Source organism: Candoia aspera, chromosome 2 (genome assembly GCF_035149785.1).
Source record: "Candoia aspera isolate rCanAsp1 chromosome 2, rCanAsp1.hap2, whole genome shotgun sequence".
Classification (NCBI taxonomy): domain Eukaryota; kingdom Metazoa; phylum Chordata; class Lepidosauria; order Squamata; family Boidae; genus Candoia; species Candoia aspera.
In genome coordinates, this window is record NC_086154.1 from 58,683,466 (window position 1) to 58,705,290 (window position 21,825).

The following is a 21,825-nucleotide window of genomic DNA, read 5'->3' on the forward strand; positions in this document are numbered from 1 at the left end:
CTTTCAAGTTGATTATAAAACCACCCTACAGTCTTTAGTAATTTAATTCCATTTTGTTCCCAGAAGGATAGAACTAGCATGTGTGTTATTTATCAGAATATAAGAGGCTGCAAGTAGTGGCTGCATTAGCCAGGAAGTCTGGAAACTGAAGTCCAGCTGATCAGGAAGGCACCTAGTAGGGGAAAGCTGATTTCTGATATCATCATAGTGTTTCTTAGTTTTTAAAGAACATTTAAAGGCTTTACAGACACTCCTCGATTTACAACAGCAATTGGGACCGGAATTTCCATCACCAAGTATCTGGTTGTAAAGTGCAACTGCATTGCTTAGTGATGGCAATCCCTGCAGTCCCGGTTGCTGTTGTTAACTGAATCCCATGGCCTTTAGGCGAGGCAACTTCCTGCAGGCTTCCCACAACCAAAGTCAATGGAGAAGCTGGTAGGAAGTTGCAAGTCCCAGGCCCACAGGCAGGTAAATGGCTGCTGCCAGATGGGGGAGGAATCAAGGGGGTGAGAGGGTGTGCGGAGGAGGGTTGGGGCGGGTGCGCGAGTGTGAGGGAAGGGCAGGGAGGATGTGCCAGGGTGCGAGGTGGTGTGTGAGGCGCTGTGTGTGTTAGGGAGGGTGCGAGGGGGTGCACAAGAGGTGCTGTGTAGATCAGGGAGGGTTGGGGAGGTGCAGCGTGGGGAGGGGAGGGTGTGCAGGTGCCTGTGAATGGCTGACACAGTGTGAGCGCAGAGGGGCTGGGGGGGTACAAGGGTGAGAGAGACTTACCCCAGTGACTTGTGACCTTCCCTGCTGGCTTCCTCATTGACTTTCTGGGGAATCCAGCCGGGAAGGTTGCAAATGGCAATCACATGATTGCAGAGTGCTTGGCGACTGGTCATAAGTTGTCCAGTGCTCAGATAGCAATCACGTTACCACAGGGGTGCTGGGATGGCCAGGACTCCAAGTACCAGTCGTAACTACCATTTGTTCATTGCTTTTGTAACTTGGAATGGTCACTGACCAAATGGTCAGTGCCTCCGTGCAATAACTAAAGCTCTAATAACTAAAGCTGGTGGTCATCTCCCTATGGAACTTGTTCATGTGAGAGTATATAGTTTTTTGTTTATTCATTTAGTTGCTTCCGACTCTTCGTGACTTCATGGATCAGCCCACACCAGAGCTTCCTGTCGGTCGTCACCACCCCCAGCTCCCCCAAGGATGTATATATTATATACATATAGTATATAATGTATACTATAATATATAGCATACAAGTATATAGTACAAGTACATTAAACCACAAGAGATGCTTCACATCCCCGCTGGTCATCTGACAGAGATTTAAAAGGCCTTTAATACTACAAAAGAAATGAAGAAGCAAAGATGATATTCCTCAAAGATGATATTCCTCAAAATTTGGATAGAATCATAGAGGTGTAAGGAGATATTTAGGCCATCAAATCCAACTCACTGCTATAATGCAGTAATCCAAATTCAAGGACCCACAACAGAGTTGTCCATCCAATGTTTGTATATGTTTAGTGAAAAGGAGGATTTTAACCTGCCTTCTCTAGGGACAGAGTCAGAGGTAGCTCAGGAATTCAACACCATGAAATGACAGCCATGTCATCAGGTCTTCTTTTTGGGGCAGTGGCAGCAGCATCTGGAGCTGGAGGAGGTTATCAGTGCTCCCCCGTCATGGTCAGGTCACTTTCTCACCATCTTGGAGTATGCTGGGGCTGCTCCCTACTACAGAGAGCCAGAACCTACTTGACTAGTCCAGTCCTAGGTACCTGATGGACCCACGAGGGTTATAGAGAGAACTTGGAGTTGTTCTGGAAGGTTTGGTACACAGGCTGACTGAAGCCTTGGTTGTCACTTGTAATGAGGGAGCATCTGGGACTCTAGGTCAGATTGCATCTATGCAGCCTTCCCACGGATCTTGGGGCTCACTCTGGTTTGCAGAAGTGCTCAGAGAGATTTTTTTTTTTAATTGTATGACATAGCAGTTTGGTGTTCATGCTGCTTTTTCTTGCTGAGAAATCCTTGTGAGGTCCAGCAGCCAGATGTGTAGACTATTTAGCCGTGACAAGTCACATTGCCCGGGGTGCACCACGAGGAGGCTAGTCTACATTGCACCAAGTTGGGCTGAGAGAGAGTGACTGGCCCAAGGTCACCCAGCCAGCTTTCATGCCTAAGGCGGGACTAGAACTCACAGACTCCTGGTTTCTAGCCCAGAACCTTAACCACTAGACCAAACTGGCTCTCCTCAGAAAGATGAAGTGAGGAAAGAGATGCCTAGGACACTGCTGGAGGACAAGGGATTTATCCAATCAAGCACCTTTGCTTCACAAGCTGTGTTGGCTCCCTATAGGCTTCCAGATGCAATTTAAGGTGCTGATTGTCACCTATAAAGCCTAAGGTATGAGGCAGGGTTATTTGAGGGACCAACCTTCTCCAACTGTCTCTACCCATCCCATCAGATCTGGCAGGAGGAGCATGTTCCAGGTGCCATTGATTAGAGAATGCCATCTTGTGGGACCCAGAAAGCATGCCTTTTCTGTCACAGTATCTGCCCTCTGGGACCCTATCCCACCCAACATTAGCTTAGCCCCAACCCTGTTGACCTTTTGGAAAGCCATTAAGATTTGGCTATTTTCCCAGGCATGGGGGTCAGGAAGTTAGTTGGGCCCAGGTGACTGGTTTCCTTGGTTGCCATAGTATGCTTGTTTTGTCTTCAGTTATTGTTTTAATTTCACTGGTTGTATGGTTTTTAAATTGTATAGCTACCCAGAGTCACTTTTGTATGATGGACATATCAATCATCAGTCAATCAGTTTTCTCTTGTAAAATTTATGAATCATATATTGTATTTGTACCTATTACTTTGTCAGTTCAGATTATATGTACTGATATATTTGAGAGGTACGCTTTTTTCAAATTGAATAAAGGAGGAAAAAACCTTAACCTACATGATCCACCTGTTAGGTAAAAAGTGGAGAAACAAGTTGTTCTCTTGAACTCTACCGGATAAGGATGAGCAGATGGGATAAAACTGCTACTGATCAACCTTACAAGATACAAGACACAGTTCAAGTTTTATTAAGGCATATTAAGATTTTAAAACCATTTTAATTGCATCATAAAAAGCAAAGTTGATTGACTGATTGATTGATTGATTGATTGCATTTGTATAGCTGCCTATCTTTAAACCAACTCTGGGCAGTTTTTGCATAAACAGTGCTTCAACTTCTATGTAATGCAACATATACAAACCCAATGTCACACAGATCCCCACATCTGTACATTATGCTTGCATTAAAAGACAGCACCATGCAAGCAAGCAAGCAAGTAAGGATGCTCTCTAGCATCTCATTGGATAGCAGACTATCAAGTAGGCACATGGGGAATCATGATTTCCTCTGCATCGAGAGTGCAAGCCCTGTTCCCTTGGGCACTTCCTCTAATATGGAATTAACTCCAAATTCAGCCAATCAGCAATATATTTCCCACTGTGAAAATTACAGTTCCCACTGCCAAAAATAGAAATTCAGAGCCAAGACTGACACTTTTTCCCTGAGCTGGTTCCAGGCATTCCCATGGAAACTACTGGCCAACAGCTGCCACCCGCCTGGCCAAGCCTTGTTTCTCCTGCTGGGCAGGTGGCACCTAGTTTCCTTCTTTATGCAGCACTCCAGTGAATGAAGGATTGTTATTAAAGAGCAGTGGCCCAGCATAAGGGTCTTGCAGCTGTTTCATAGGAAGAGCAGACCTTTGCCCTTCCTCCTCATTCCCATGGATTCCCACCGAACACCCACAAACACACATGGAGGGTATAACTTGAGAAATAGTTTTCCATTCCTTGATTTTCTGTTCCATTTCCAACCAAATCCCTGAACATAGCCATTCAGAACTATTATAGAGGAAGCAGAGCTGCACAAGGATGAAGAATGAAGCTTCAAAGGAAGGAAGGGTCTCAGCAGATCAGTAGGCTGGTTTGAATGCAATTGCATTAATTTGTTTTTTAAAAAGATGTTTTGTAATTCTTTTAAATGCCTATATATATTCATTCTCCTTTAAAGGTAAAATGTTTTTAAGGCAGCTTGTAGTGATAATAAAACAACAAAATACAAAACTGAAATGAAATGAAATGAAAAGAGCTACCAATAACATTTTCCCACCTCTGCTAGAATGAACTTGCTTCCATATTGCTCCCAAATCTGTATCGCATTCCTGGGCTCTACCATGGACAGGTGCTCATACCGGTGTGCCTAAACACCCTGTCCTTAGTGGTGTTATGGATTCAGTAATATTTTCCCCCAAAAGCATTTATGTATATACACAGATGCTGAGATTGAATCAGTTGCATATGTACAGTACTTTTCAATTTTCCCATATATCATTCTTGGCAGTTGCAGCTAATCTCCATTCTAATCCTGCACCTCTCTGGTTGGCCCTCAACAGGCAACTGTGCATTTCCTACTAAATGATCACTATTCCAAAGTTTCTGGAAAACTGGCTGTATTCTGTGTTATAGCAATTGCTGTTAGCAGTCACTATTTCTGAACAAAATCTAGTATGCTTAGTTTTTTATGCTGGATGCCTTTTTGGTCTGCAACCATACTTAAAATAATAAAATAAAGTAATTTTGTTTGCATTTTTTTATTAAGTGTGTCTCTATCATAAAATAGATTACGGGATTTTGGTTTTCATCCCCTTCCTATTTCTCACAAAAGTACAAAAGAGATTCCCAGTAGAATTTTCAGCTGAAATGAAATGAGATGTCTTTTTGCTTCAAGATATCATGCCCTGAGTGAAAAATAGCATCCATATGTATGGAATTTGTACTACTGTTCAACTGCTTAAAAAATCATTTTATTTTCTATAGCAGTGTTTCTCTACCTCAGCAGTTTCAAGATGTGCAGACTTCAACTCTCAGAATTCCCTAGCCAACATGCTGGCTGGGGAATTCTGGGAGTTGAAGTCTGTACATCTTAAAGTTGCTGAGGTTGAGAAACACTGTTCTATATATAGAATGAGGAAAAGAAATGGAAGAAGGTGAATGAAAACTAGGAGGACAACAGTTAGATAATGAAAACCTATGGATGCCCCTTTACATGTATATGAAGGAAACACTGCAATGCCATACTAAAAACCTATTTTGGAAGCTCCTGTACTGTTCTTTTTAAGGCACCCTATAATGTTATTTATCATACTATCCAACCATCTTTTGCTACTAGTGCAACCTTCCCAGAATTCCTCCACAGTTCGTCATGCAATCCACACAGCAAAGGCTTGCTTTGGAAAGTGACCTGTCTTGCTGGCATTTATTACCTTTTGCTCAAAACAATTCTTTCAAGCCTCTCCAGAAGAAAGAAAGGAGGAACCAACACAGCTGACAGCGAAGGGGATGATCAATCTCAAACAGTGTGCTAAGGCTGTGAAGTGGGGATGGAACCTCATTTAAAAGATAATTTTCAAAGCCCCCACCCCAAATTCCCACAAGAGTATGATGAGGATAGAAGAAAAGAATTGTATCATATATCAACCATGTCACAGAGTATTATCTGAGAGGCATATTCATAGATTGCATCATCTTTCAAATGAAACAGTATTGGCAGGGATAACACTAGAAGGCAGGAAAGGGAGCTGTGGGGGAACTGACATTATCCCAGCAACAAGAAAACTGGGGTTTGCTTGCTTAGAAATCCAAACCTATCAGAGCAATGCCAATTAGTTAGAAAACTGCCTAGCTGGTTCTTGCAACAAATGGATATTTCTTGCACATCCCATGTGTTCACCTCAGGGAGGACCTTCCCTACCTGAGACAGATATCTAAATAAGGTATCTCACCTCCTCACTGACCTACAATTGCCATCTTATTTATTTCCATGGAAGGCCTCTCAGCAATACAAATGCCAAAAATGGCCACTTCAAAAGAAGCTATCTCTTTTGCTGTAATTAAACAAAAATAATATTTTCCTGCCTCAGAATAGCATTGGGCACAGGCTCTCAGCCTTTTGTTGTTTCAGAAAAATTCCCCCAGCAAAAATATAAAAGCCCCCAGAGAGCTTTTATATTTGTATTAATCCAGCGGATTTTTCCCTGCTTAAGCGTTGTGGCCGTATCAAAAGAGATTAATGGCACAAGCAAGAGAAGAATGGCTGTGGGTCAACTCTGACTGTGACTGCTCAGGGATTATGCCCAGTCCCCTTCAGACTTCACCCAAATTTATTCTCCTGGAGCAAAAGAATGAGGGATTTTGCAACATTATGGTGTATTATAAACTAGACCATGCTATCTTTAGTGAAAGGATTCATTTATAATCAGAAACATCAATGCAACCATGCACCAGAGCTGTGGCCCTCGGGTGCTTCTTGAAATATTACTTATGTCATAAATTTTCTTCTGTTGCCAAGTTACTGCAAATTCCTTTCACTTCTCCAGCAGGAGCTTTTCTCTACCAAAAAACCATTTTCATGCCTTTATTTCTCACAGCACCTTTAATCTTGACTATTCTTCATTAACATTCCTGTATTCTTCCTTGTTATACACTGACATGAATTCTAGATAAGATGGTTCCTTCTTGTAAGGTCTCAGGAGACATCACTGAGTGAAGAGTTCAGCAGCATGGCACCTGAGAAGGTATCTGCAGAACCCAAAATTAACAATTATTTTTAAAACAATCTCATAAGACTGCAAAATCTCAGCATTCTTGCCCAAACATCTTTTGCGATTTGATGATCTTGTGCAATTTTAGTCCATTAAAAAATATTAATGCCCAGCATCTGAAAAGACTGACTGACACCCTCTTACTGCTACTACTACTACTATAATTGTTATTGTTATTATTATTTCAGGACATCTCATTATTATAAATTCCAAAGTGGTTGGCGACATTTGTGGCTGGGGAAAGCCAGCAAAAAATACAAGTTTGAAGAGCATGCCAATATTCTCTGCCAAGAAAACCTCCTTGCACACCACCATAATCCACACTCCAAAATAACAACACGGACAACAATAGGACCTCCTGTAAAGACTGCGGCTACTCTTTGTGGTGTGTCAGGAGCTGCCTTGCTCCTATTCTATCATGAGAGCTAGTCAGCTCTGCCTGCTTTCAGGATACTGTGCTGTGTATGAAAAATAAAGGTCTTTCTCCATTATCTATAAATGGGTAGGTCACATACAAAGAAACCAAGATAATAAATTAGTACACGTATCAGGATATTCTAGGGTGGAGAAGTGATCAGCATTTTAAAAAATCATGTAGGCAACCAAGTGCCATGTATGTGCAAAATATGTAAAGCTTAACCATATAAGGCAAAAGTATGCATTGAACCAATGTGAAATAGACACATTGTGCTATGCATATATGTAAGTATCATAACCAGTGCTGGTATCTGCTCTTGCAAATCACATCCAACTAAACCACCCAGAGTCCCTCCGGTGGGAGGACATGGGTGGTGACAAATGCAATAAATAAATATTGTTGCTGGAAAACTATCTATCTATCTATCTATCTATCTATCTATCTATCTATCTATCTATCTATCTATCTATCTATCTATCTATCTATCTACTGGAGAATTGATATGGCTGCCTATCTTAAACAAGTAACTTTCCCTTTTACCTACTGGTCCCCTCTACTGATTCAGAGCAAAAGCATTACTCAACAACCATTTCATTTATCCCCTAGCTTTCCATAAGACATGATAAAACCAAAACTTTGCAGCCAGCATTTCCCAGCTCCTCACTGGCCCAACATTTAAGGATTTTTTTCCTTTGTAAAGAATTTCTAATTCTGCAAGCCTTCAGGTTCCTCAGATGTATTCAGACTATTGTCTTGTGCATGAATGGCGCCATTCTGGTTACCTCAGCTCCATGTTTGCCAGAAGAAAACAGGACCCACTTTGAGACCTACGCTCTTCGTATCTCTGTCCATGGTAGAAAACAACAACTTTACTGAAGGAATGATTCCTGAGATATGAAAAAGGTAAAAGAGCAGTTGTCATCTACTTATTTCTCATCAGTTTTCTGCCTAAGCAGCTTGTGGACATGAAGGTATCATCAGACATGTCCACATGCTTCATTCAAGTCTTGATTGAACAAAGCAGCATCCTAGAAGCAAGTCCACAACTTCCTTTTTTTTCAGCAGAGAGACAAGGCTTCCCTTTGCTTCTAAAACCTGGACTTTCAACATTTTTTCTCTCACACTTACTACTGTCAAAATAGTGGCCTCCTTTGTCATCACCCAATTTACCAGTAAGCAAGGAGACCCTGGAATATGTGCTAACAGCTTTTTCTCACAAAGGCAAGCAGGTTCACAAAGAGACACCTCCATACACACATCTTTTCACTAGGATTCAGCTGCTAAGCAAAGAGCTGCTTCTTTGCTTATGAAGCTGATGAAGATTATGATGAATGCCTTCTGTAAAATCTCTGCTTGGCTTTTGACAAGACCTCATGCAACCCCCTTTCCCCACTACATTATGGTGTCACCATGGTACTTTGGGAAAGATGAAAACCTGGCTTTGCTTCAGTCGTTCCTTTTCATCTAAAACCACGGCTATAAACTGATCTATCTGCTGCTGGCAGGACGTATGGGAGATTGCCAAACAAGGGCCCCATATAGTCTGAGAATGGGAACTCATGGGATTGGTAAATCAGCCTCTTCTCTGAAATCAATGCATTCCATCCCTTGGAGATCATTTTTCAATTTTTTTCCAGTGAGGAACTCCACAACATAAAAAATGCACTCTGTAGCTATTGTTATTCTTGGAAGGGCAAACCTGGATTACTGTAGGTGCAGCTTGACCTCCACTGATTTTGATCAATACCACTGATCAACTGCTTTCCATGATTTCACACAAGAGTTTTTTTCTAAGTCTACCTAGAGATGCCTGGAACTAAACCTAAGACCTCCCGAGTGCTACACATGGGCTCTACAAGCTACAGCCCCTTTCCTCTAGCTTGACATCTTGGAAACTTGTTTTCTGCAGGGTAACTGCTCTCCCCAAACCATCCCTTTTTAAAAGTTGTTAAAAGTTTGAATTCTCCACTACCACCACCAGAAAGATGGATACACTATGCTAATGTCTCAAACATGGTTTTAATCCACTATGTCCGTGCTGAGAACAGGGCAGCAGTTCATATCTAAGATGCTCCTGGTCTTCTGTGGGACATATCACATCCATACATTTAGCAGCCACCCCTGCACACAGCAGCCAAAGACTTGACTGAAAATGAGCATCATGGAAGTGCTGCACCTATTCTGCTTCTTCAGCAGCTAGCTTTAATTTTGTGCCACTGCAATAAAGCGAAGTCCCCACAAAGCATCACGGTATTGTCAGGACAGCACTTTTTGATTTGGAACAATCAAAATCAACCTTTGGAGAAGATTTGGAATTTGGGTGGGATTTTCATCCTTGCTGTTGTTTTGTTTTTGCCTTTCAATCAGAAATGTAAAGGCTAGTGTATATCCCACCCTTACATTAGAAAAGCCAAAGCTGGCAGTACCTGTCTCTTTTTTCTACAACAAGGTGTCAGTCTGTCTTAAAATCCCTTTTAATTCCTGCAGAAATTGTGTTTGGACCCAGCAGAGAAAAGGCTGCACACCAGCCTCGGCTCACCCATTGTCATGACCCCATTGCAAGGCACACAAGAGCCTCACAACGTGGATCATGATCATCAGGGAAAAGAGGAAGGATATAATCAAATCAATGCTCAACTAATCACCCAAGCACCCATACCCATGAACCAATCTACAGCTTAATAGAAGGACATCACAAGGTAATTCAGATAAGCATCAGTGACACAGAAGGACCCACACCTTGTGCCCCAGAGGACGCACCTGCACCAACAGGACAAAGATGGCAGCCGGGAAAATGCCCAACCAACCATCATGAATCCCATCAACGCCTAAACCTCCCATCCAGTCGGGGGAATGGGGACAATGGAGGGTGGGGGAGCACGGGGTCCGGCAAGAGGGTATAAACAGGACACCATGCCACCACACCCCCATTCCCGTTTTAATGTCAGGGTCAGCCTCGCTCCGAATAAGACACGGACTCACTCAATAGGGATTAAGGATTTCCAGTTTATTGGAACAGTGCTTGACAGAAAGAAAAACGGGAATGGGGGTGTGGTGGCATGGTGTCCTGTTTATACCCTCTTGCCAGACCCCGTGCTCCACAACAATGCAGTACATCAGAGCACCGGCCACACCCCATTTAGGGTGGTCTACGGAAGGGACTTTGTACCGATACCAGAGCTACCTCAACCAGATGCCCCACCCTGCTCACCAGCCGACTGGGCGGCACAGCCGGCGACAACCTGGCCAATCATCCAAATGGCTCTAGTGGACGCACAAAACACGTACAAAAAATTTGCGGACAATCACAGGGCGGAGGCACCGAACTACAAAGTGGGAGATAGGGTCTACCTCTCCACTAAGTTCATAAAGACCTCACAACCCTCGAAGAAACTGGCACCAAAATTCATCGGACCCTTTAAAATCTCAGAAATAATTAATCCGGTCACATTCAAACTGGAACTGCCCCACAATTTATGACGGATCCATCCGATATTCCACTGTGCCCTGCTGAAATCAACAAGTCCTTCCAAATGGCACACGGAAGACCCCCGCCCCCACCCATCATGATAGACAAACAACAGCATTTTGAAGTACAGGAAATACTGGACTCAAGAAAACAAAGGGGCACACTACAGTACCTCATCAAATGGAAGCATTTCCCACACCCAGAGTGGGTCCAGGCACAACACGTCTTAGCAAAACAACTGACTAGACGCTTCCACGGGGCATACCCAGGGAAGCCAGCACCCTAAAGACATCTTCGGGGGGCAGCATGTCATGACCCCATTGCAAGGCACACAAGAGCCTCACAACGTGGATCATGATCATCAGGGAAAAGAGGAAGGATATAATCAAATCAATGCTCAACTAATCACCCAAGCACCCACACCCATGAACCAATCTACAGCTTAATAGAAGGACATCACAAGGTAATTCAGATAAGCATCAGTGACACAGAAGGACCCACACCTTGTGCCCCAGAGGACGCACCTGCACCAACAGGACAAAGACGACAGCCGGGAAAATGCCCAACCAACCATCATGAATCCCATCAACACCTAAACCTCCCGTCCGGTCGAGGGAATGGGGACAATGGAGGGTGGGGGAGCACGGGGTCCGGCAAGAGGGTATAAACAGGACACCATGCCACCACACCTCCATTCCCGTTTTTCTTTCTGTCAAGCACCGTTCCAATAAACCGGTAATCCTTAATCCCTATTGAGTGAGTCCGTGTCTTATTCGGAGCGAGGCTGACCCTGACACCCATACTCATACACACAGCAGCTTCCTTTCTCCCCCACTCGGAAACCCTTGTGGTATAAAGTTCAGGGAAAGACTGGTGTGACATAATTGACTCTGGAAGCATAAGCCTTCCTTGCCCTCCCTGTTAAGTGCTTCAGTCTTGCAACATTGGAACGACTGTGATCTGGGGCACTGGGCCTTATAAAAGGAAGAGAGAGGCTCTTTAATCAAAAATAATGTGTATGCTGATTATGTTGTCATTATAGTTACTCATCCAAGGGATTCTCTAGAACTGATAATGGAATATATACAACAATACAGTACAGCAGTGTTTCTCAACCTTGGCAGCTGAAGATGTGTGGACTTCAACTCCCAGAATTCCCCAGCCAGCCATGTTGGCTGGAGAATTCTGGGAGTTGAAGTCCACACATCTCCAAGCTACCAAGGTTGAAAAACACTGCAGTACTGGATCAGGATCTTGGATCTTGGATCAACAGCAATAAGACACAGATGACTGCATGGAAATTCTCCAAAGAGAAACAATTCCTAAGACAAACATCAGAGTTTAATATTACTATTAAATCAATTAAATAATTAGGAATTTACTTAGCTAGAAATAAGATGTATTCAAAAATAATTTGCAAATCTGAAAGAATACAGTGGACATTCTTAGATGAAAAAAGCTGAACTCATCTTGGTTAGGAAGAACATTAACTGTAAAAACGAACATTCTTCCAAGGATTAGTTTCCTATCCAAATGATCCAATAAACATTGATGGAAAGATGCTGAATGAGTGGCAAAGACAAATGACTAATTTCATCTGGTTAAATAAACAACCAAGAATTAAACTTCACATTCAAACTTCACATTCAGACTAGGGAAGGAACAGACTTACAGAACATCTACAGAAATATCTTTGGAGTAATATGAAAAGAAGCATGACAAGTATAAGAAATCACTCTGTGCAAAGCACCTTATTAAATGTATAGGATAAATATTAAAAAAGAATAAAAGATTACATATATATTTTCATGAAGAGGGGTAGGCTAAAAAATCTGATCACTGGAGAGAAAACTCGGACAGCCTGCAAAAGTAGAATTGTTCAAGATTCTCTCCTTAGAACGGTCAAAAGGGCTTCAATGCTTTTGGTGTTTCAAATGAGCCATATAGTCCAGAAGGAATTTCAAAAGCAAGGTGACATGCTCAGAGACTTGACTGAATTTGAAATACTTAACAAGCAAAATACAGAACACTTGCTGGACTTGCATATAAGTTGCTACTGAAATGTGATTCAGAGACCAAGCCAGTTAAAGATTACACAGAGACAGGCAGAACTTGAACAATATAACTGACCTGTAACAATGAGAGTATTAATGGAAAACAAGCATCAGATTCACTGTGAATTAATACACTGTAAGAAATTAGCTACAAGACGTTCTTCCGCTGTTAAGTTATCCCAGTGATGGTTGTTAAAAATTTCTGGAACTGTAAAAAATTGGAACTTTCTACCAGATCTGGTGGCAATGGCATATACAGTTCAACTATTCAACAAACCCGAAGGGGTGACTTTCCTTTCCTACCAGTTATTTTCCTGTTAAGTATTACTAAACTTTACATATCTATAAAATACACTGAGCTGACTTTATATATGGTAACTGTCCCCAGGATACCTTATGCTTTTTACAGGAAATCACCTCTCATTCCTTCATTAGAAGGATGGCAGCTTAAACTGTGGGAGTGTGCAACCATCTCCAAAATAATATCATACTGAAAACAAGGTTGATGTTAGTTTCAATTTAATCTGGAAACTGCAGAACTGTTTAGAAACAGTTCTGCAGAAGGCTTGCCGAGACATCCGAGGTTTGGGTCCTCTTAAGATAAAGGTTCTAAAATCTTTAGTTAAGATGGTTGTTTTTATTATATACTGTAGCTAATTTAAAATCTGTTTTAATAGCAATTAAATATGACAGTATATTTATTACTAAATATAACAGTATAAATACTGTTTATGACAGTTTAACACTTTAAGATGCTAAACTGTTAAACTGTCATAAAACTATTTTATATTTATTCTAATCCAAATTGATACATAAGCATAAAAGTGAGATGTCTCTTCCAATGGAAAAGTTTGCATTTTCATCTAATGTTACCTTATACTGCTCTGAAAACTTTTCCATGTAATATGGGTATTTTGCAAATTCTATGCACCTTCCATTTTTCTCTTTCTTCTTTTCCTTTAAAACAGGTATTACACGAAAATTTGAAACGTCATCACTGGAGACAATGGAGGCCCTTCAGCAGAAACAGCAATTCTATCTTGCTTGGGTTCAGTTCCAGCCTGCTTCATCCCATCCAGATCTGAGCAGCCTCCAACCACCCAGTCAAGACTTCCATAGCATCTCAGGCTCAGCCCAGGATAAAAAGGCTGAGTATTATCAGCATATTGACGGTATCTCACCCCAAACCAATGAGTGACCTCTCCCAGCGGCTTCATATAGATGAACAGGGACAAGCAAATCAAAAAACGCTGGATCCCACAAATAATGCCACAGCCATCAACACCCCACAGAGACTGACCGACACCACCCCTCATGGGTTTGGTTAATTGAGGCTTTCACATTACACTTTTTAATAATACAGCGATACACTTGTGTCTCATGCAGAATTCCTTTGATAAGGTGGTAAGGAACTCCCTTTTAATGGTAAGGAATAATCATTTTTGGCACCTTTTGATTAGCATACCTCAAGCACAACTGAAGCCCAGTAGAATCTCTGATCTAGACACTACCTTGCAGACCAATACATCACTGCATCCCACCAAATAGGAGGCCCAGGCAGTGTACTGATGTACACACAAGATGCTTAAGCATTCCAAGTCATGATTTCATTGTCTTTACAATATTACGGAGGGAGTGAAAAGCAGACAAAAATACTTTGTAACAAAAAGACCACGACCTTGCTTTCTTATATTGTATGTAGCTGCATACAGCAAAGGAAACGTAGCTGATCCTAGGCAATGGAAAACAACATGCAAGCTTTATTTATTCATTCAAAATATTTATATTTATAAATTACTTTTCTGCCCCCCAGGGCCCTTAAACTAATCTAAACCAGGAAGGCAAGAAAATTATAACAGAGTAAAAGACAAAACAAAACATTCTTTAGAATTGGGGATGGGATCAAGCCAACATGATCTCTCCTGGGAACTGCTCACAAAAACTCCTCAACAGAAGGACAGCTTTCTCCAACTTGGTACATCTTCAGTTCTCACTCATGGAACCTTTTACCTTCTCTGTCTACCCCATCCAATCATAATCAACCATTCAGTCACTCCTAAAACCAATTCCTTTTTTATTGCCACCTCTTTTATTCTGAGGCTGCTACCAGCTAGGTCTCAAATGCACTTGGGAATGTGATCTTGGGGCTTATTTGTTTGTCTGTTTATTAAATAAATTTATATGGCCGCCTATCTACCCAAGGAACTCTGACAGCAAAGAGAAATAAAAACAAACCAACTGTACAGATCCATGAAAAAGAAAGGGGGTCGAGGCCGCTGAAAATCACATTATTACTGTAGTTATTAAACAAACCACGTCCATTCTCAAGCATCAACCCATCCACACCCCAGTCTCAGTGCCTGAGGGAATCTCAGCCGGATCTTCAGAACTGGGTTACCAGATTTGTGCTGCAACAAGGTGGATAGCAAGCATCATTTCTGTATTTCTGCTGTCATGTACGGATCATCCAGATGTTTACAGCCCCTTCATAGGCCTTGACAGCGTGGCTCTCGTGTGCCTGAATTTGGTACCTGCTTCTCCTCCCACAGGGCTGTTCTGCAGTTATAGTTTTGCTTACTCACCCATAAATAAAATTTAGATGGTAATCATAAACCATATTTTCGGGTAGAGATGAGGTATCTGAAATTGGAAAAGAATGAGTCACTTCCTCAAATGACACCTGTACATTTATGTAATTATTTTCTAATCTTTTAGGTTTCCAACAAATTCATCCTCTTATTCTACATCAGAATAAGCTCAAATGGTAGCTTATTTTTTTAAAGTTTTTAAGCCATACAACTGAAAAAGAAGAAATTTAGATATACAGAGTTAGACACCTGTATATATTATGCTGCAAGGAAGATGTACACAGGCAAATTCAGTGTTCATTGTATTTTTTCCTGGCCCAAGCTTTCCATGTCTGTTTTCATATGGTCTATTGTGTGATTGGATCAGAGAAGCAGGAGCCAGGCCATCAGAGTCCCCTACTTGACAAATAAGCTGCCACAGGAAAGGGTGAGCTGTTTAAAAATAGACAACACAAGAAAGGAAGCAGCAAGGGTGAAAAGTAAGCAAGACACTTCAGCATATCAATGGAGAAAAAGGATGTTTGGTCCTGCTTCTTTGAAAAGGAAAGTGTCCGGGGAGGTCCTTCTGAACACCAGGCATGATCAACAGCAGCCAACGCAGCACGATCTCCAAACACCAGCTCTCTCCAGCAATTGTTCTAGAGTGGGGTTGACGTAGGCCTACCTGATCCCTTGCACAGTGCTGGAGAGATTCAGAATTTAGCTCAACTTGCACTCAAGGCCTCAGGAAGCTCCCTCCCTCCCCCACCCCAATCCAGCAGTTTGGGTAGCTTGGCAATTCTTAGGATTTTCTGGCTGTTTATGGCACTAAGTGACATGCCTTTGCAATGAAGTGGCTTGTGTGTGTGTGTGTGTGTGTGCACGCTGCGCATGCCTATGGTAAATGGGCCTATATGAGTACTACCATTTTTCTTTCCGAAAGCTGTATTAAGTCATAATGCAGGACAGTGGTGGTGGGGGAGATGAGAGCATTGTACAGCTGCCTCCTCTCTGCTTCCCATTTCAGAACCAGTTAGGAGGCTCAGACATTACTGTATCTAACCATAATCTTAATGACAGGGAAAGGGAAAGAGAGCATTTTTTAAAAATCACCTAATGCAGGCTACAACTCAGTATTGGATACCTGTGAGCATTGTGGTTTGCTGTAGAATGTTCTTTCACAGGAATTCCAACCATTCTTATTTTGGAATGTTTAAGGTGCCATCAAGCAATTCATGGCAGCTTAAACACTAGACTATTGTGTGTATTCACTGTAACAGATCAGGAAGCCTGCCTCTGGAATTCCATGCCCATTGTTAAATTGAGCTACTCATGCAGTTTTAGGCTCTGTTCCAAGTGCCTTGATTATCACTGGAATAATTTGTGGTTCTGTTTTCAGTAATAGCTCTAGTTATTGTTTCTGCAGCTATTCATGTGGGTCATAAAGCCTCGCCAAGTCTATATACATAGTGATTTGGTGCCGGAGAAGTGGAGAAACCACTGATTAGCCCAGTTATATCAGAATCAGGTATGTCAGCACTCTAGACATCTTTTTGAGATGGTAACCATGTAAGTTTTTTTCCTTATATAATTAAATAAAAATAAAAATCTGAGAATTGACTGAGGTTGAGGTCACCATGGGTGAGGTGGGATGAAATAAAACGTTCTGTCTCAATGTCATCCTGCCTCTCACAAGCTCAGGGTTAATTCTCTCTTTTGGATGAGTATCTGCAATAGGCCATATGCAATAACCAACTACAGGCAGCAAGAGGGTAAACAACCTTCCTCCTAATTGACTAAAGTAACTGGGGTTCAGATGAAACCCTGGCCTGGTTTACCATGTCTTGGGAATGCAGCCTATAAATAACTGAGAGAAAAGTTCTTTATAAGAATTTTTTTCAAAGCAGTGCAGAACAAAGGGCCGCTCTCAAACACATTTTCTAGCTTGAACACGTTCAGATTTATATATTCCAGTGATTGCAGCACTCCTTATTGTGCTACCCAATATAAGCTTCTAGAAGGCTAATATATTATATACTGACTGCAACAAGTGGCTGCTTGCATTGTTGCTTTAATGCAGCTCAAACTTTTTTTCCCCTTCTCAGATGAGGCACATGGATAGCCTACAGAGTTCTTCCTAGAATAATTCCACTTAGACCTTTGTGTAAATATACCTTTTCTCAGATGCAAGGTTCTCACATCATAGCCTACAACATCCCATCAGGATGGACCTTCGCCAGGCCCAGATCTGTCTTTGGGAAAAGATCTGCATAGCTATTCAGTGTAAGCCAGCACCAACCCAACTCTTCTGTTTTACATTTCCTGCACTCCCACAGTTGCTCCTAAAAGCAGATTTTCCCCATTTCCTTCAGCCTGTTTGAGGTTACACTATCTTTGTTTGCTGGCCGCAATCTTTCTTTTTGCATGGAGCAGGATCTTAGAGCAAAGAAGAGAACAATTTTTTGGAAAGTGAATTGTTTATCTAAATAGATGCAGATGCAGCTACTTCAGCTATACCTCAGTGCAATGTGTATGTCAACCTTAAAATGACTCATAAGGATAGAATGGATAGAAACAACTATTCCTTTGAGAAGCAGATGTGAATTTTACCACTGGCTTCTGTAGGCACAAGCCATCAAAAGAGCCATTTCCGCTCTTCACTATGATGCAAGACTGTTGTCCTTGGTGGGTGGCTTCTTAGACTTCTTTCTGCCACCAACCTCCTTCACTTTAGAACTTCCATATTCCACAACAAGGATAGGCCTCAGGGTCTTACAGGGTCGCCAAGTCCCCTTTATACGGGGCCCCTCAAGTGCTCTTTTTGTGGCCATCTGATTATCACTGTTAAAAATGGAATGCAGAGTTTTTTTCCATTTTGTGATGCAAAACAGAAGAAAACTAACATACTGTAAACTCTAAACTGAACATACCACAAAGAAGGAAAAATCCAAACAATTCCCATGAAACAACCCTGCTTATGTAGGCTGTGGCTCCACTCACTTTGTAGCCTTCTGTTCTCCAAAATGTTATGTGTAGCCTTCAGAACACCCTCCCTCCATCCCTGTTTTGCAGCAAACCAGGGATCACTCAAAGAATGTACAAGTTTATCTGACACAGTCCGGACATCAAGTGACTTGGTCATCCAAACTCTTCAGAGTCTTTCTCTTTATTGTTGGAATCCCTCCAGGCTGTAGCGTCACAGAGCACCAGAACTCCCTACTCAGCCTTTAAGTCCAATATTGACAAAAAAGACTAACATAATTATCATGCCCTCACTCCCAATTCTCTGAACAATGTCAACATTTTAACAAACAATTGCAACTGAGCCTTCACTGGACACTGACAACTTTCTCTAGTATTTGTATGTGAGCTACACACCAACTCTGAAGGACAGCTTCACAAAAGAAGGGTGTTTTGCTGTTCTGGAAGAGCCACTGAGATCAACTGCAGCAATCCACTGACTATCCTCCTGACTGAGCCCAACCTTAGACCAAGAATTATGGGACTCAGCACTAGCCTAAGAGTCCCATAACTGAGTGATGAAATTGGGAGATCAAAAAGCATCCCCAATGCCAGGAAGCACCAAAATGTTCATGACCACCCCGTTCTCATTCATACTACGGCTCCGGATATGACCATCGTGTTTCCATTCTGGCCAAAGAAATGCAGCCTTGATGGCTGAAATAAAACAGGTGGTCCTTGTTACAACCCTCTCTAGGGAAGCCAGATCAGGACAGAAGGCTGGGAGGAACACAGCCCAGCAAGTTCATACATAAAAGGTCCCAAGTTCAATCCCTGAGTTTCCCAGATCATGCAGAGCTGCCTGGGATCTTGGAAAGCCAGTATATTTGCTACAGACAACACCATTTATAGGTGAAAGCAGAGCCATTGGGTTAACCTCCCACAAGCTGTCTTGAGTGTTCTCTCATTGGCAAACTGCTAACTGTTGGACCATAGCCTCCATTAAGGAACACCATATTATTTGGTGGTGGTACAAGAAGCAAGTACTGCTTTAATTACTACTTAAACAATAAGTAGGCATGTAAGGGAAAATGCTTTAAACAATTCAAAAGCAATAAAAACTCCTCCACAAATCAGCAAAAGCAATAAAATCACAGCACAACATATTACATTGCAGAAGACAATATATGAAGACAGAAAAGCAAGCTGGAAAATAAAACTGGAAACTGTAGGGAACTTGAACAAAAGTCAGTTGCCAGCGACTGCTGGTAAAACGTTGTGTGGGTTATTCCCATAAGCCTGCTTTTCCCAGGTAAATGCCACTCAGCCGCAAGGCTACCAATATGCCTGTATGTTCCTGAGGTGCTACCACAGAGGCCCTCTTAAATATGAGCCTGTCCTTAGGTGGGGTTGCACGAACTACAGGCATTCTTCACAGGACCATGTCAGAGAAAATTCTATCAGTGCTTGTTATACCTCCCAACCTGAAAGAAAATTAGCAAAACTCCCAGTGCACCCACAGAGGGGTTTTCTTTCCCCTCACCCTTTAGTAGTAAAGTTTCAGGAAAGACAAATGAAATCTATCAGTATTTACCCCCCAGGGCTGCCAACATTTCTAAAAATCTAACGCATAGAGTATTTTATTTTATTTTTTTGCCTGTATGCTGATAAAATAAAGCACACTTGTTGATTTTGGTATATCGTTGCTGTCAAGGGAATCAAGGCATGGCATGGCAGGCTGATTTCGCTTTTTGATCAGTTGGCAACCTTATCTGATTTGTATGCATGTTTGACGTGCTTTTTTCTGGGTTGACTATATTGTATGTATAGTATATTACTAGAAAACATCCTTGCAGAAATGCACAGAGACAGTGCAACTTCTGATATCTCTGACTTGCATGCAATTCAATCCCACCCCCCAATCCCATGCAAAAGCCTTAAATGCAACTATTTCAACTCATAACTTTTGCAATATTGATCTGTAGAACACTCCACACTCTTGCACAAATGCTCAAGCGCTACACCAAAATCTCTTGCCTGCCGTCCTTAGATGTCTTTCTTATCCATCTCACTGTTCTTCTTCACTTGCCCCTAACTATGGCAGAAACGTGTCCAGGAGAAAATGAGTCACAATTTAAAGCAATTCAAAGGATTTTAGTAACCCCCACTCCTTTACAGAATGTGGATCTATTTCAGGCCAAAGATTCTCCCTCTGAGATTTAAGGGCTTGTAATGAACAAGTGCAGAATGAAACAGCCTGGCCTGAAAAGGGGATAAAATGCTACTAGTCCCTCCGAACATCTTGTGCACACACACTTCTGCCATCCAGATTTAATCAATGCACATCAGAGGTGAAAGAACCAAGATTAGATCAAGAAGGTTATAAAAGGTTATAAAGCCAGCTTTATAAAGGACTTCACACAAACACACATGCAGAAACACAGGCCGAAGAAGTGAAGAAAGTTTTGGCCTTGGGAACCAAGTGGAAGATATACAGTAACCCTTTGCGGCGGCGCTGCTGCCTCTGGAGCGCGCGGTCTCTCAAGTTTCACTTGCTCAGCCTCAGTTCCCCATCTGCAAAATGGAATCATCGGGGCTCTAATTCCAAGGCTCACCGAAGGCAAAATCAGAGAACGGTTAAAGGACGTTCAAACGTGTCTAAATTTACCTTTATAGGAGAGGCGAAGGCGAGGCACGCGGCCCTTGGCAGCATCGCAGACGGCAACGAGATCCCAGCTGAGCCACCACCAAATTCCCAGGCCAGCGAAGAGGGCTCCCGCGCGCTGCATAGCCCCTCACTTGTCTTACTCTACGCTCCTGCTTTCCCCTCGCCTGGGCTGGCAGGACGACCGGCCACGCCGCAAGTTCCTCCAAACTCAGTGGGCTTGCCCTGAGCCCCGCAGCCTTTCCGAGGCCGCGCTGCAGCTGCCTAGGGGCGGCTCCAGAAGCCGGCACGCTCGGTCGTCCGCCCGCCCGCCCTCAAGCGCGCCGTGCTCTTCGCGCCGCGCTCTTCAGCTGGCCGCCGCCGCCGCCGTGGCCGCCGCCGCGCATCTCCCCCGAAGTTCTGCACAGGCAGGGCTCCACCCAGCTTCTCGCGCCGAGGCTGCCAGAGCCTGACAGCCGAGAAGGGAAAGGCCGGAGGGAAGCCCGACCCGTTTTCAAGCCGAGGACTTCCCGGCAGCTGTCCACGGCGGGCGGGCAGGCGAGCGGGCAGGCGAGCTCGGAGCACGAGAACCCCCCTCCGGGCAGCGGCGTGTCTTGATAAGCCCTCTGGAATTCGGCCCACTTTCTCCTTCGGTGGAGCTCCAGAGGCAACCCCAAAGTTAAAATACTCCCCGCTGTAGGAATTCCACTTACGGCCTCCAATCTACATCCCCGTTAGGGGTCTGGGGTTGAAGCTGCCGATAGGGTGGGGTCAAAGGAAAGAAGAACAAGAGGGAAAGTCAAGTCTGATGTCCTGGACTGGTTTCTATGTCTGCAGCTCGAAGGGAAAGAAGAGGACGACCAGAGCCAGGTGGAAGGACTCAGTTGCAGTGGCCATGGGAGCACCCTTGGAAGACCTGAAGGACCCCGTTAGGGACAGATTGTCATGGAGAAAATCTATCTGTGGGGTCCCTTAGAGTGGATACCGACTTGACCACACATAATCAATCAATCAATGTCTGCAGCAGTTTTTTTTTAATCCTGAAGAATGCCCTT

The 21,825-nt window shown here is 42.9% G+C and overlaps 1 protein-coding gene across 1 annotated transcript in view; it reads right to left on the reverse strand.

Annotated features, from left to right (window-relative positions):
• Nucleotides 1–21,080, reverse strand: part of SEMA3G (semaphorin 3G) — a 100,149-nt gene extending 79,069 nt beyond the window's left edge. The window contains exon 1 of the mRNA XM_063291918.1: nt 20,795–21,080. Coding sequence (XP_063147988.1) covers nt 20,795–20,915 — 121 coding nt within the window. The 5' untranslated portion in view covers nt 20,916–21,080. The remainder of the gene's footprint in view (nt 1–20,794) is intronic.
• Nucleotides 21,081–21,825: the final 745 nt, after the last annotated feature.